Source organism: Penicillium atrosanguineum (assembly GCF_028827265.1).
Source record: "Penicillium atrosanguineum strain IBT 20685 chromosome Unknown utg000007l_segment0_segment0, whole genome shotgun sequence".
NCBI classification, from domain to species: Eukaryota; Fungi; Ascomycota; class Eurotiomycetes; order Eurotiales; family Aspergillaceae; genus Penicillium; species Penicillium atrosanguineum.
In genome coordinates, this window is record NW_026623139.1 from 2,339,370 (window position 1) to 2,354,937 (window position 15,568).

General features: G+C 51.4%; 5 protein-coding genes across 5 annotated transcripts; 2 read left to right on the forward strand and 3 right to left on the reverse strand.

Annotated features, from left to right (window-relative positions):
• Positions 1-1,277: 1,277 nt before the first annotated feature.
• Positions 1,278-1,896, forward strand: N7443_009080 (uncharacterized protein; the record flags this gene model as incomplete). The annotated part of the gene is made up of 3 exons (XM_056889136.1): positions 1,278-1,379; positions 1,444-1,756; positions 1,823-1,896. The coding sequence occupies 3 exons, from the start codon at positions 1,278-1,280 to the stop codon at positions 1,894-1,896; spliced, it is 489 nt and encodes a 162-aa protein (XP_056738438.1).
• A 202-nt stretch (positions 1,897-2,098) lies between these two features.
• N7443_009081 (uncharacterized protein) lies at positions 2,099-3,739 on the reverse strand (the record flags this gene model as incomplete). Its single annotated transcript, XM_056889137.1, has 3 exons — positions 2,099-3,123; positions 3,177-3,254; positions 3,304-3,739. 3 exons carry the CDS (start codon positions 3,737-3,739, stop codon positions 2,099-2,101), a joined length of 1,539 nt encoding a protein of 512 aa, XP_056738439.1.
• A 1,893-nt stretch (positions 3,740-5,632) lies between these two features.
• On the reverse strand, positions 5,633-6,209 carry N7443_009082 (uncharacterized protein; the record flags this gene model as incomplete). Its single annotated transcript, XM_056889138.1, has 2 exons — positions 5,633-6,054; positions 6,185-6,209. The coding sequence occupies 2 exons, from the start codon at positions 6,207-6,209 to the stop codon at positions 5,633-5,635; spliced, it is 447 nt and encodes a 148-aa protein (XP_056738440.1).
• A 1,836-nt stretch (positions 6,210-8,045) lies between these two features.
• On the reverse strand, positions 8,046-9,993 carry N7443_009083 (CAAX farnesyltransferase subunit beta RAM1; the record flags this gene model as incomplete). Its single annotated transcript, XM_056889139.1, has 7 exons — positions 8,046-8,298; positions 8,354-8,632; positions 8,693-8,810; positions 8,870-8,997; positions 9,052-9,126; positions 9,175-9,330; positions 9,533-9,993. The coding sequence occupies 7 exons, from the start codon at positions 9,991-9,993 to the stop codon at positions 8,046-8,048; spliced, it is 1,470 nt and encodes a 489-aa protein (XP_056738441.1).
• Positions 9,994-11,531: 1,538 nt separating this feature from the next.
• On the forward strand, positions 11,532-13,947 carry N7443_009084 (Zn(II)2Cys6 transcription factor domain-containing protein; the record flags this gene model as incomplete). Its single annotated transcript, XM_056889140.1, has 2 exons — positions 11,532-13,791; positions 13,847-13,947. 2 exons carry the CDS (start codon positions 11,532-11,534, stop codon positions 13,945-13,947), a joined length of 2,361 nt encoding a protein of 786 aa, XP_056738442.1.
• Positions 13,948-15,568: the final 1,621 nt, after the last annotated feature.

A 15,568-nucleotide genomic window follows, 5' to 3' on the forward strand; every position in this document is an offset into this window, starting at 1 on the left:
GCCATGCAGTAATTAGCGCGCGTTAATCAGATAGGTTAACTCGAGGATGGTGCTTATTCTGATGTGGCCCCGATGGGTTACTTCTTCTGATGCTACGGATAGAAGCATACAGCCCCCGGGTGCAGCTTTGTAAGATTATTGACTTATTGGATTACAAATTTGATTATACCTAGAGGTATACTTGGCTCGAAGACCCCCCTGCATCCAAGTCTACATAAACCTCCCGTCTGTCTGTCTCGGATAGTAGACTGGCTCTCGGGAAGTCTCCCTTGAAAGCCTCCCGCATTCGCCTATCCACAGCATTCAGCCCTCGACCCGAAGCTATGTCTAATGATGCAATGTTTGTATCGATTCCGAGTCCACCTTGGCGAAAGGGTGTACTACCCCCAGATCGAGCTTATGTCCTCGGTAGAGTTCCGTTTGCCAGTTTTCATACTCCTTCCTTTTCTATGGTCATGGGAACATACGGTCATAGTGACACGTTATGATATAGCCCTCCTATACTTACCACTAAGCAGCATGAAGCCAGAAACTACCCCTCCAACTCTTACAAAAACCCCAGTCCGATGTAAATAGGCTGGGGTTGGAAGCCATCGGGTGTACGATGGACGAACGGGCACATTGTACAACCTGCACAGCCAAAGAGAAGCCACAGAACTTGTAGACGCATCGATGCAAATCCTAGATAGTTCAAATGCCCGAATACAGCAAGAGACAGGGTGAGCTTAATTCTGCCACACCCTTTCCAGTCGACCTAGATCTAATTTGATTTTTTTACTTTTCAATTTTCTAGCCTGGGGTTATGCAATTTCCTTCCCGAGGCTAATCATCTACCTGGTAAATCCCGAGTGTCTCCTTGTTACCCATGACGAACAGCGCTCGTCTGCATTGTCCTTCGCCTCGACTTACCCACTCGCTCGATTGATTTTTGTCCGTTCGTCATGCTTCGTCCCGCTGGACGATCTGATTGCATTGCACCCTTGACTTTCCCAACGGCCGTGTGCAAGTCACGGCACTAGCGACCGTTGAATGAGATCGTCGTTGGGCTTATGAACCGGGGGTAGACCACGATATAAAGGGTGTGGATCTTGGAGGGCAAAAAGATTTCATTCCACACAAACACTTTCTTATTCATATCTCTAAGTTTAATAAGCGGTCCTTCAAGTTATACTCTTGATCCAGTGTACACGGCATCCCGGTCTCCCTAGCACAGCAGCAGGCTTGTGCAAGCATTTGAGATCATAACGTATACTACATCTCGCACCATCACAATTACCATGGCGCCCGTCGGCCCACGAGTCTCAAAAGAGGAATTCATGCACGCGCTGAATCTTAGTGCGCACAATCCACAAGACGAGCAATTCTACCGCGCCATGCGAGTAAGTATCTTCTCAGTACCTTAGATACACTTCCTCAGACCTCAAACCAAACTAACTTCCCCAGGACGAAGCAATCGTGGTATACAACCGCATGAACCAAGACACCTCCCATCTCCTCGACAGCGTCCGCGCCGACCCAAACACCCGGCCCCCATTCTTCTGGCACCACATCCGCCCCGACCACCAGCGGTACGCAATCATGGAGATCTGGCGTAATGCCAGTACTCTCACGCGACGACTATTCGATCTAGGCGGTACTAATGGCGAGTACGGGCCAAACTGGGTTGCTGGTTGGTTGCTGTATAGTGTGTTTCGGTCGAGGGATGTGCGCAATAATCGTAATCGGAGGAAGGGGGAGAGTGGCGCTGTTACTGATGGTACGTCTTGTTTTATTGAGATATATGTTGGTTGATGGATGGAGCTAATGGGGGTTCTGGGAATAGGGAAAAAACAGGCCGAGGAAACGACTCCGCCGAAGAAAGGGTACTATGACCCTGTGCGGAATGGAACGTTGTAATGGTTGTTAGGTGTGACTTGGTTCTAATTGTTTATTGGCATTTGAGAAGAAAAGTATCGGGTTGTTCTAGGAATATTTGAAGTGAGATGCTAGTAATAGTTACAAAGAAATCCGAAAGCGCTATGAACTCGATGTAGAAAGAGAGAAACCAGATCTAAACCAGAATGACATCTCAACCCGTTACCTCCACTCAATCAATGAATCAATCATCTTCATCTTCATCATCCTTATCCTTCTTGTCCTTCTTCTTGTCCTCCTTCTCCTCCTTCCTGGATCTCAACGCCTCCGTGACTCTCTCATCCTGCTCATCCGCCCTCTCATTCCACTCAGCATCATACTCCGCCGCAATACTCTTAATCTCCCTCCTAAGAGACTTGCCCTCGTCAATCAAATTTTCCCAAAGCTGCAAGTCCACATTATGCAACTGATACAGCTTCTTCTGCCTCGCACTGACAGTAAAGTCCAATGCAGACTTATAGGAGATCTCCCGATTGTGGTACAAAAACCACAAATAGCCTCCCATCAGCGTGGACAAACTGACCAAGTATGTAACGGGCTCCATGGTATCCCACCCCAGATCCGTCTCAAAGGTCAACTTGTATACACTATACCACCAAACAGCGAGAATACCGAATCCACCCATCGCGACGCGCTGCGCCCCGCGGTGCGCGAGCTCGTCACACGTATGCTTTATATCTGCGATCCCTTGGATTCGGCGAGATAGTTTCCGCAGTCGGAGACGCAGGAAATACGTCCGTTCGTGGAATGAGGGTACAGTTACCCGGATCTGACCTAGTCCCTCAGGCGCGCCCTCGATTGTAACGATGAACTCTCGTGCGCGGGAAGCGTCGCGGATGAAATCACCCACTTCGGTAGCCTGAGACCATCTGACGAATCGCTCGGGTTGCCCGTTTAGAGAGTCGAGGCTGGAGTCAGTCTTGCGGGGGTAGCTGTAGGTCTCTGCATCTTCATCACGGGACCGGCGGCGTTTGATGGGCTTCTTGTTGTTTCCGTCTGAATTCTCGCCTTTTGTATCGCTCAGATCATCTTCAATGCGCTTGCGAGGCTTGATTGCGTTATCTTCGTGTTGTAAGGCGATGAATGAGATGGCCGGTGGGCGGAGTTTTTCTCTTTCACCTTCGATTGGGGGGATTTCGGATTGAATGAGGCGCTCGAGGTAAGAGAGTGGTTGATGCGGATGGATGAGTATGGCGATTGGTTCAATTCCTGGGTTTGATTAGCTTGGTATTGCGGTATAGATGCGCGAGGGCAGGTTTTACCTTTGTCGCCGCGTGTACTGACGGTGGTTAAAGGGATGATCATTTTGAAAAGTCGGGATGGGGTCGTTAGCATTTTCCCTGTTACGGTTAGCTGGTGAATATTGCGCTGCCATGAAGTGCTGCTTACCCTTGGTCATGTCTTCGGACCATTTGGCATCCTGGTGCTCAGTAGATGGCTTCTCTCCATTGGCGCCTAGTACTTTCGGTGAAGGTCTTGTGTCCGGCTCATCATCCCTGACCTCGAGTGCCTCAAGGACGTCTTCGGTCCTTTCATTATCGCCAATTCTCTCGATGTAGTTCGCTTTTTTGAAGAAGCGAGTTTGAGTCTGTCCAAGCTGCCCAAGAGCTCCAACATTGGGTCTGAATAATGTCGTTGAGGTCGATAACCGCCACCCAAGGGGGGTATTCTGCTCGAATGCACCATTTGAGAGCAGGTGTAATTGGCGACACCCTCCGAAAGTCATTGTCCCCGATCTGCCAACTAACGAGTGTACTCCAACACGGCGCGTCTGGTGTCTTGCCGTCGACACAAGGGCCCCGCAGTTTCGCGTCGCGTGACGCATCGTGAAATTGGTTTATTGGTATGTCTTTCACTCGGTATTGTTGCTATTGCGGGTAGAGGACATCCATGGATAGTTCGAGGAAGGAAGGGGGAGGGAAAGTGATGCGCGATCACTTCATGACGCAGAGGCGTTTCAATAAAATGTGGAGAAGCTCGGGTGTGCGCGGTCAACACCGCTAGGCCAAATCCAAGTCTAGGTCCAGGCACAGCAACAACTTCCGATGTCATCTTGTGCTGCCTTGGCTGGATCGGCGACATGACGTCATGTCAGACGAGTGGCGGACTTTGTGCTATCGTGGCGGTGTCTGGGGCTGGTGAAAGCTTATCTTGCTATGGCTATGTGGTAGTTATATTTATTCACGGATTAATATTTGCTGTTTTAGATGAAACTATGTGATTTATTTTATCGCCTTGCAGGGGTTGCTTCTATGTACTCGACAGGCACCCTTACCTCCAACATCTTGCTCGTCTGTCCCACATTATACATGAGAGGTCATCTGTATATTTTTTTCGTGTCTCACACCGCTGCCAAATATTCCTCATCGTTTGGTTACGCGTAAAGGCTGAAGCAACACCCTCGTCAATTTAATCTCCTTACTTATCTTCATCATATTTGCACGGGATTTTTGGAACAAGATACGCATGCACTTGCCGCCGGCAACCCACTTGCGTAGTGTGTATCAACAAATGAACGATTCGAAGCCTACAAAATTGCAAGTGAATTCCCAACAGATATATTTACTCATGTCTCTGTCAAATATGAATATTCGCCGTATCTTAGACGTTTAGGCTGATACTTGGGATTGTAGAGAAAGGAAGCTAAGCCAGACATCCTGCGACTCAAGCGCGCTGTCGGGGCTGAATGTAGAATCTTTGTGTAGGCATGACTGGAAGACAAACATTGCGAGGATTTTCACCTTGCTGAAAGTGGTGTACATGGCGTTTCACTTACAGAACGCCAAATTTACCGTGGGGTCACAACAGGTAAACGAAAACGAGACATAGGCAGCTTTAATCTGAAGGTCAAGTTAGCGGGACCTGTAGTATTTTGAGGTCTGGCTCAGTCAGGAACTAAGATATGAGATCAGTCTTCACATTTACAACAGCGGCGTCATCTATGCTTCTTCTAAGATTTTGCCTAGCTTGACTTCCTGTGGGGACCCAAGGCTGAGTTAAAAACAATTGGCTGTACAAAAGGATGTTATGAGGATTTGACGCGCTGATGTGCAAGCTCGATGTCGCCGGATGGGGCCTGCTCAAATGTTGGCCTAGCGTTGTTGTGCTTGACTAGTTGCTATGAACTCATCAAGTCTGGGTCTTGAATGACGATGTTAATCGTGAAACGTACAAATGTTTCCTCGCTCTAATTTATTCACGTCTTGCTAAGTTTTGAGCTAAAAAGTGAGCCATTTCCATTTAGTCGACCATGAGAGAATAAATGAATGTATTTGACTAATAGTCAAGCTCTGGAACAACTTTAGGAAAGTTCATAACATCGTCATCGGAATATCCATCAATCAACAAGCCACGCTAAATGAAGATGAAAATCATTCCAGGTCATTTCAACAGCACTTGAGAGATCCACACAGTCGCATAAAATGATTGACCGCTGACCTCCAAATGATGCAAATTTTCAAAGGGCACAATCTTGAAGCTCGATACCAATCCACCATCTATGCACCATTAGTCCAAGCACAGCCATGGCTCGAGCCCGCACGATCAAAGCATTATTCAACAGATACACGTTTTCATCTATGAAAGCTCACAATAATCTCAAATGAAGCCGCAAAAAAAGCATCATCATAAGCCGTAAAGTCGTCACCCCCACTTTCCCTATTCTTGAAACACACCATCTTCGCCCCCCAACAAACCACCAAATCAAACCTCCACTACCTTACTCCCGTGCATAATCAAGCACTCTCCCTGCCACACTCGCAGGAACTACAACCTGCCCCTCTGCATCCAACCTCATCATCCGCTCGGGACTGCTCTCCCCGCTCCAGCTCCCCCCACTACTGACAGAGGTATCAGTATCATCATCGCGGCTGGCCTTGCGTCCCGTGCCAATGGCAACGGGTATCCCCTGCACAGCGCCGCCGTGCTTGTGGCCACTCGGGTACATGCCGTCATTGACGGAAAAGTTGCGGCAGATCAGGTACGCGCGCATGGCTGCGTTTTCGCGCGCTAGGGTCTCGGATTCGTGGATGCTGTCTGTTTGGTATTCGCGGTTGTTGACCCGCGCCACGCATGTGTACCCGCCAGTTGTGGTGTAAGCTTCGTAGGTTGGTTCTGGCCAGCGGCGGCGGCGGCAGAGGCCTGTTAATTTTGTTAATTGGGTTTGTTTCTTCTTTGCTGGTGAGATCGGGATTGATAGGGCCGTTTGATGTCATTCCCTAGTGCAGCTAGGCTTCTAGGGTGGAGACGCAATGCGGGACAAGCTACTTACTCGCCAGGTAGAGGATATAGTACATCTCGGGTGAATCTGGACCAGTCGAGGAGGGAAGAGCGGATGCGGTGCCCACTGACGACTTCGCGAGAGGCGGTTACCCCGACAGCATTGAATGGATTGGCTGACCAGCGACGGGAAGCGGGTAGGGCTGAGGCCGAGGCTGTCGGTGCAGCTACAAGGTATGCGGAAGGTGATGCCCAATGTTCGACAATAGTACCTTTGGGGGGTTGTTTGCCGTGAGGCTATACAGGGAGCACGCCCGGGACGTTTGGTGAGACGCCAACCTTTGGATGCCGGAATGTGCGAAAGGTGAGAAGAGGATGAGAGAGGGACTTTAGTAAATCGAAAAAGACATTGGAAGCCACACAACAAGTACAAAACACACGGTACTAGGAAAAGAAAAAAGGCAAGTAATGAAAAATTCAGGGAGATTGCTTTCAAGCTATACTTAATTACTTCTATGGAAAGAAGTGGGGCATTTGATACAAAGAGCCATACCGTGAGTTGTCCCGTGTACGGAGTACACAACGAAAGAGGCAACGGTTGCAATCGAGACGAAAATCTTTTAGCTCGATGAAGATCCGACGCGTCAGTAACTGAGCGACTAACTTAGTCCTAATCAGGAGAAAGATAGCTGAAGGAAAGCACACTTTCCCCCTCCAATTGCCCTCAATTCGAGCAGAAACCAGAAAACAGAAAACAGAACAGAGGAACACAAAATCCCGATACATACTAACTCTCGGCCCTGGACATGGGTCCGGGGACCTAAGAATACCTAGGATACCTAGGTATACACTGCCAGAATGTAAACTGGGTCGTATTAGGGTATCGGTGGGCTCGATGTCATGAATGCGGAACGCAGGGAAGAGATTGGACCGGGGCTAAAAGGTAAAAGCCCGCAATTGTCTTCCTGTTACTCTCTGCGAGGCAATTGGATGTGTCCCCATCTTTCGGCGGGTTTTAAGGTACTGATGCGCTGGCATGGCTGCTTGCCAGTCAAATGGAGCCGAATTGAGGTCTCTTCCCGGCCCTTCCTGGGCCTGGCTTGTTGACCCCCTGCAATTCGCCGATCAAAACAAAGAATCGAGGTCTGCAGCCTGAGTCTTGGTTGTGAATACTCAGAACATCTCCGTGTCAATGTCAAGTTGTGCTCAGCTCGGGTAACTGATCTGCCCCGCACTAGACGCCGAGAAATCTTGAGACATAACCGCTTAATCCATGGATCTTCATCTCAAACGCGCAGGAAATCCACAGTCCACGGCCTGAGCGGCGATTGGCGCCAAGGCCCCTCATGTTGTGCAGAACGCGTCTGACTTGTGGACTTGATGCACGCACCCCCTCGGGACGATTTGAACAGACAAAGTTACTCGACAGGCATGTCGGACGCAGTGATGAGTTGGCACTGCGGTGGGGGATGGGCGTTGATTTATCTGCGCCCGTGATGACTAGGACTTTTGCCCTCTTGGGCTTCTTGCAGCTCCTTGGTCTGTCCGAAGGCAAACCGTGATCTACGATCACTCAAGATCATAGGAGTTACTAGGGGTAAAGTTGGAAGTGAAAATTGAAAATGACAATACATGCTCCGAGTCCGACGTTGCACTCTTTCAGCCGCCCAGGCCAAATTGATCCCTTGCGTCCTGACAATTCACCCGCGTGGCTCCCACGGGGAACCCTAACTGTCTAGGGCTCTGCCGGTCATTCCTTTACTACCCGTCGCTTATTGCTCTGATAGCCGAGGGCTCTCAGTCCTCGATTCCATCCTTCACCCATTTGTGTCTCATAGCTCACAAATATTCAACCATGGCTTGACGTGGCTCATCTTATATGAATATGTGGTGCACATACCGACCGCTTGGCCTCAGAAGGCTTCGGATTCATACCAGAGCCGCATTCTTTCAGCGGCTTGGTGTGGGATGACAAACAGCGGGTGGAAGGCAGTAAGTCGGTCGCCTCTTTCAAATACATTATCCTCGCGGATCGGCCTGGACTTCCAGGAAAAGGCGGATGCAAACGTCTCGCTGGACGAAGCACTCGAGTCTGTGCGGTAGTGACGGTGCTGTGTTGCGCTCAAGCCCGTCAACACGTAGCAGGTGTGGTAGCAATCCGGACTCCTGGTATCACGGTCAACTCCTCTGCAAACAAATTAGGGATGGACTGGTCACGTACTTGCCCGGTTTATCACGAAGCCCGCCATGCGGAGACTGGCAGCAGCAGAGAATATATCGGTCTAATCCTTCACGGCTAAATAGACTGCCCACGGTTTGCGGGGGAGGGCCGTCAGATTGCGGCTTTCCATCCATTGCGGACTGTAGCAGTGGCCAGCATCCGCCGACCCAGTGGCTGTAACATCCATCTACCAACTTATTTGTTCTTCCGGAGAATCCTCCCTCCGGAGCATTCTGCCGCGCAGATAGCCATGATAGAAGGAGGGGCAGATCCATGCATCTTCAAGGTAGTCAGCATCACATGAATAAATGGTCACAGTAATCGCCGGAGATATCGTACCTGCCAATTGTTTCCTCCGGAGGACCTATAATCGACAAACAAGCCAACGCGCAGAAAGCATATGCTCCATGCGCTTCTACACCGGGGCTACCGGAGATGCCTCCCTCGAAGGTTTGACCTGGATGCACAAAGCCCGTCAACACCGAAGTCCGTACCACCAACAATGACATGCCTTACATCTTGCCAGGTAGTTAGGAAGCTCGTCCGTAAATTTTTCCATTCCTGCAGATCGAGCTACCGCATGGGGCGGCAGAGCCAGGGGCAAGTCGAGAAGCGAGATGATAGTCATGGCGCAATATGCACCGCTGCCACGGCGAGTCAGAGCCTAGATCGTGCATCACAGACATGAGCTTGCTTACCGTACGTCCTCTTCCCCGCCTTCACAAACGCGAAAGCCTCCGTCCGCCTGCTTCAATCGGCCGAGCCATCGCCACCTAGGAACGGGTCAGACGCACGCGCTAAATTCTGGAAAGACAACTCACATTGACTGCCGATCCACCACTGCAAAGGCTTCTTCTCCCCCAACCATGGCCAGCGATAAAACGGCGGCGTAAGCTCCAGCAACATGCGATGTTTGACCATGGCCGCCACCAAAGCCGCCGGTGGGGTTCTGCATAGGCCGTAGTGTTTCGATGACGCTGTAATCGCATTAGCTTCGACTATTTTCCTGCTCATATTGATGATATGCCATGCCAGTGATGCCCAAGCTGCCGAGGAATTCCCCAGAGCTGCACGGGCTAGCACCAAGCAGGCAAGAGCATATTAAACCAAAGAAGAAAAAAAAAAAAAAAAAAAAAAGAGGCTGATGGCGTCAATCACGAAATAAATAATGAGACTGACCGTTGACGAACTCGAGTAATATCTTCACCCAACAAGGACAGCCCCGCCAGGGCCCAGTAGACCATCCACGGCCGACTGGCGTCCATGGCGACGAACCCGGCGGGGTAATCTTCCAGGGCATCATAGAGATAGGCTACATGATCGTCACGTTGGAGTGCAGGAACTCCACATGCATTGAAGGGGCCCTTTTGATTACTATGGATGCCCTTGAGAAAAGGGAGACACTTCTCAAGGGTCGCGTCCTGCAGATCGATAGACTCGGTCACGAGCGGGTCGCGGATGGGCGGCGGCTGCGTGAACAGGGCTGGGATCCCCGGCCTGGGTACCTCTTGGCTGGCCATTTTCCCGGCCGGATGTGAGCTCGCGGGGCGCTTCCCTGGGCGCTTCTGTTCGCGCGCTATCGGTGCGGATTGAGAGGGGAATCGAACTCGTCGGTTTTTCCCCGGGACCGTAAATGGCATGGACTTTGGACCCTTTTTATTAGATGGATGGAATCAAAGGAACAAAGAGCACATCGGGACCGGACTCCCACAATCTAAATGGATGGGGGGGACGTAACTGTCGCTATTGTGGAAGATTTGACGTTGGTATTGTTCTCCCCACTTTCCTAGTTTTTTTTTCTTTTTCTTTTTTCGCTTTTCCGCCCGCCAACCCCTCTCTCTCTCCTACGGACATGTTGTACATCTCTCTACTGCAAATTCACAACGCTCAACCCCGATGAGGGATAGCGGACTGTATGCATCATGCCATGACAGCGTGCAGCAGCTATTGAAACCTCCGCATGTCAGAGGCGAACAGTGAACTCATAACCAATGATGACACGCCCTGCGATGTGATATATCCAAGTTTTAGGCTCCTGCACGCGACGGTGGCTGGTGCCGTTTTAATCTATGTTCCCAATGCGCCCCCAATGCTCCTCATACTCTCAAGGCTTTCCCCCAGTGGCTTGTTATTCTCCCTTGCTTGCTGCATATGGCCCAAGCCTCCGTGCGAGAAATAGAACGAGCCCCGAGGCCATGACCTGTCACTTCTGAGATCTTTCCCCCAACGCCTCTCCCGAGGGAGTGAAGGATTCAAGGTTTACGGAGTACAAGAACGACTCGGTTTCATACTGGATCGGCGTGATCCCCCCAACAGGAATAACCCTTCCTACGACTGCATGGTCAGCCCCCACCATGCTTCCTTCCCCATGAGGGATGGTGTCCTATTTTCAAGGTAGACCCTGGACTGCGCGCGAATCACGGGCGTGCTGCTCATCACTGGGCACGGTGATTGGAGCAGATTAGGAAGGACTTGACTATCATTCAAGATCCCGATGTCAGATCGATTCGCAGCACGGGCCTGCGCTTATTGCCACGCGTTCTCGTCTAAATTTTTTAATGTTCTTTTTCCCTTTTCCCGTTTTTCGTGTCTCTGCGTGGATCCACTGATCTCCCTTTCCGCTGGCTTCCCGTGTGTCTCGCCGATGATTCCCACGGTCCTCACCTCACCAGTACCGGAAATAGGAAGGGTAAACAACCACATACCTCTAGGTGAGTATAGCGTCAGCACTCCTCCTGAGAGCATACCTAGGCGTCCTTAGAGCTATAAGAATAAGAATAAGAATCTCATCGAAAGGCTACCCAGTCCGCATTCCATGCGAGAGATCATGGGACCCCGGGACTTGCGATCCGGCCTACCCAGAATATCCAATAGTGTTGAGAGACTAGAACTAAACCGACTACAGTAGCAGACTAACTAGGCCAGGTAATGGTACGGCGTGGCAGTAGGGTGTGTTCTCCAATTGTGATGCACACATCCCAGCCAGCCTCCCCACTCTCCACACGATTCTCCCCTAGCGCATCACTTGCTCACCGCTGCTTTGTCCCCCCCCACCGCCTCACTCGCAGTCTGCCCCATGGCTGTGTGACTCTCTGAAGAAGGCCTTTTCATCCAGGCTGGCCCTTCCCCTACCCTTCTCCCTCACCTAAACCACCACGTTTTGGACCTCCAAGACGCCATGTCGAATGTCGATTTACCTAGCGATGGCCTCCTCGGCGTCGACTACGATTCTAGAGGCTATCTCCAGCATACATGGCCCGTGCCGGTAGATCAGAACCCCTCCCGGTCTGACGAAGCCCACGATCTCTCACGCCTTCAAACCAGCGGTCACACCCTGGAACAGTCGGTGGCCCATGATCACAACCTGATGGTCGACTGGCAATTTCAACAACTACACCACAGCCCACATCAGCACCAGCCGCTGCCCTATTCGCCCGAGGACCCGTCATCCGCGCCCCAGTTTACCTCGAGCTATGCCATGGCCATTCAGTCGTCTCCAGTGGATCTCATGTCTGACCCCCAGGGTCAAATGAGCGCCGGTCTGCTTGATGGTCCCTATCTGCCCTTATCGGGCCCCGTCGGAAATATGGTGCCCTTCACCTATCATGACTTCCAAACCGACCTGATGACTTTCCCAAATGGACTTCATGATGTCTACCACTCGGCCCCGCACCCTGTTCTGGAGAGCAGCTCGCCTACAGACACCTATCTCGAGGTCCGTTCCCTTTCCAGTAGCGACAATGGCTGGAGCACGGTCGACCACCGCCGTTCCCTCGACTTCGGTTTCCCCGAGCAGGGTGTCTTTGTCAACCCCACCCAGACTCTCCATGACCGCAGTCTCTCCGAGTCTTCATATTCGACTTCCTACGGCAGCTTTGTTGATCTTGCCAATCCCATCAGTTCTCCCAGCTCGGAAACAAATATGGAATTGCCTTATAACCCCCATCATCACCACCATCATAGCCACTCCCACAGTCACAGCCACAGCCACTCATTGAGCCTGTCAGGTACATCTCCCATAATCAGCTCTATCATTCCCCGCGCCAATGATGAGCATTCCTCGCACGGCTCCCGCTCTCCGTCTGCGGTCAGCCCAAGTGCCATGGTTCGCCCAATTCCAGTTCCTATTAAGAAGTCAACTTCTCCCACGCGGTCAGCCGGATCTCAGTCTTCTGCTTCTCCCCCTAGCAGGAAACCGTCCCGCAAGAGCCCAATCGCCGCCAAGACTGCCGAGACCAAGGTCCGCAAGCAATCTCAGAACGGCAAGCCCGAGACTGAGAAGCGAGTCGGCAAGCGAAAGGGTCCTCTTAAGCCCGATCAGCGTAAGCAGGCCAGCGAGATCCGGAAGCTCCGTGCATGCTTGCGATGCAAGTTCCTCAAGAAGACCTGCGACAAGGGCGAGCCCTGTGCAGGCTGCCAGCCGTCTCATGCTAGGTTGTGGCAGGTGCCTTGCACTCGTATTGACATCAAGGAGATTGGGTATTTCATGAAGGACTGGAAGGCCGACTACGAGCGCCATATCTCCATGGGATTCTCCGTTGGCAACATCAAGGGCTTCTCGGACCAGGAGCGCACGCTATTCATTACGCACGGTTATGGTCAGATTCTGCCTATCAATGCTCGTGAGGTCTACGTCCGCGACGAGCAGTGCTTCACCGTCGACTGGGTCGAGTCTATGCACCGCGAGCCCACGGAGTACGAAGTCGAGACTGCCAAACTCTCCGCTGGCATGGAGGGCATCTCGCACGCTATGTTGTCTGACTACCTGGACCGTCACATTGACGGCAACGGAACTTTTGAGAAGTTTGTCGACGACTACTTTGAGGGCACGCCGTTCTTGACGCAGATGCTCAAGACTGCATTCCGCTATTACTACCGCACCAAGCTACCGGTTATCCGGAAGGCACTGAAGTTGATTATTGCTTATAACCTGACCCTGCACGTTACCATGGTCGAAGGACTGGGTGGCGAGGAAGGATTGCTTGGTCAGATTCGAGAGCCGGGCTCGAAGTTCCGTGGCAAGGTCATGGCCCCCGTGATGATCAACTTCCAGATCAAGTGTGCTATGGCGAGCATGTGGCGTGAGCTTCAGAAGGATGTTCTGGAGGAGCTTTCTGCCTTGTACTCCAGTGTGTACAGTGGTGATAAGCTCAAGAACTGGCCGACCATCTTCATCCTGGCTTCCATCTTGTTGGCTGTCTGGGAGGAGATGCAGTTCGACTCCGCCTACCGCACTCCGGACCAGGCTGCCGTCGATAAGTTCTGCACCGACATGGAGACCACTCCCGTCGGTGTCATTGTCGGTCTGTTCCAGGCCATCTCACAGAAGCTGCCCCCCTTCACCGAGTGGGACACGCAGAAACATCACCAGCTGCTTTACTCCAACCCCGACGTGTGCAACACCATGACCGAGGTTCGGCAGCACGTTGAACAGCACGGTAAGAATATGACTTGTCCCCCAATTCTATTGTACAAACACTAATGCCCCCAAAGAGACCTACCTCCGCAGCCGCTCAAGTTCCAAATTCAACCGCAGCGACTTCGACTGCCTCTCCAACAAATTTGTCTCCCGACTTGTGATTCGCGCCAACTAGAGACGACCAGATCATGCGCATGCGCATGACGACGATGATGTTTATTCACGACCTGTGTTTTCCGCAGCGAGTTTTCCCAATCCAGCGCTTTTTTTGCTTTCCCGTGACAATTACCCAATGCCCCTGCCCTGGATGAAAAGAATTTACGCCGACCTCCGTCGTGACGATGCGCGAGCGCGTCTTTACCGCTCTTTATGATTAACTCTCCCGGCGAGATGCCTGTTAAGTGAATTGTGTCTTTTTCTTGTTTCTTTTTACTCTTTTTGCACTGGTTCCAGGTAACCAACTGTTTTCTTTTCGTTTTTGTTTTCTTTTTCTTTTTTTTCTTTTCCCAAGCCAATACTGTCTTTTATTTCCTAGCCATTTGTCTTTGTGGTATACCTTTCTCGCATAGCTTTCCAGCGATGGACGAGGATCACGAATTTTATGACCTGTGTACGGCCGAGTGTGTTGTTGAATTTTGCTTCTTTCTTCTTCTTTTCCTGCGACAGTACCCGTGCCTCGCCTGGGCTGGGTAAAAGCAACCGTGTCGCATTCTATCTTTGATCGCTCGCAATGTTTTTTATTTCGGAGTGCCGAGGAAAACGGCGTTCGACAAGGGTGGGATTCTCCGTTTTTGCGAACCGCGGGACCGTGTCTATATAGCTTTTATGCATACTAGTTGAAAGAACATTTTCCCTTGAATGTATATGTGGTCGTAAACAGCCAGATTGGGGGTGGTGGCTGCTCTCCGAGACCGGATCCGGCATCACCTGACCCGGTGCCTCCCACGTGATGAGTCACATGACTATCTTAGTTAGCCGCTATCGTGCTATGGTACTATCGTAACGGGGCGAGTTCCACCTGATTTACCGGTCTCAGCCCCGTTTCCCGAGTACCTCGATAGCGCTAGAGACCAATTTCGGGTTCCACCCCCTCTTTTCGCGATAAGACGGCACACGTCATCAAGCAAGCCGTCTTGGATTCGGGCCGCTTGGTATAGCCCGGAGTGCTCCGTGGCAAAGGAATGAAGGCTAGGGAGGCAAAACTGTAAAAAATCCGAAAGGATAAGCGTATAAGGCAGGAACCGCGACAAAACAGGTGGTGGCGTCAATGACTGGCCAGTGCCTTTCTACTTGACTCATCCGGCACGCGGCATCTCTAAGGTTCCAGTCGTTTCCCAAATATAGGCTTCCTGACTAAGAGTCTTCGCCCCCTCTCCTACATAAACCTGTCCCTCCCGACTTCCTCCTTCCCCTTTTCCCAACCTTTCGCGTTCCTTTGCGCATCCCCCGTTTTTGATACCTGTCCTTAACAATCTACCTCTCTGAATCACCGCTGTCACCATGCAGATCTTCGTGAAGACCCGTAAGTTCATCGTTCCCCGTCACCGTTGCCTCCGCGACGCGGACTGCGTTCATCGCCACCCGACTCGTTCCTGACTCTCTTCTTAGTTACTGGCAAGACCATCACCCTTGAGGTCGAGTCCAGCGACACCATCGACAACGTCAAGTCCAAGATTCAGGACAAGGAGGGTATTCCTCCGGACCAGCAGCGTCTTATCTTCGCTGGTAAGCAGCTCGAGGATGGCCGTACTCTGTCCGACTACAACATCCAGAAGGAGTCCACCCTCCACCTGGTC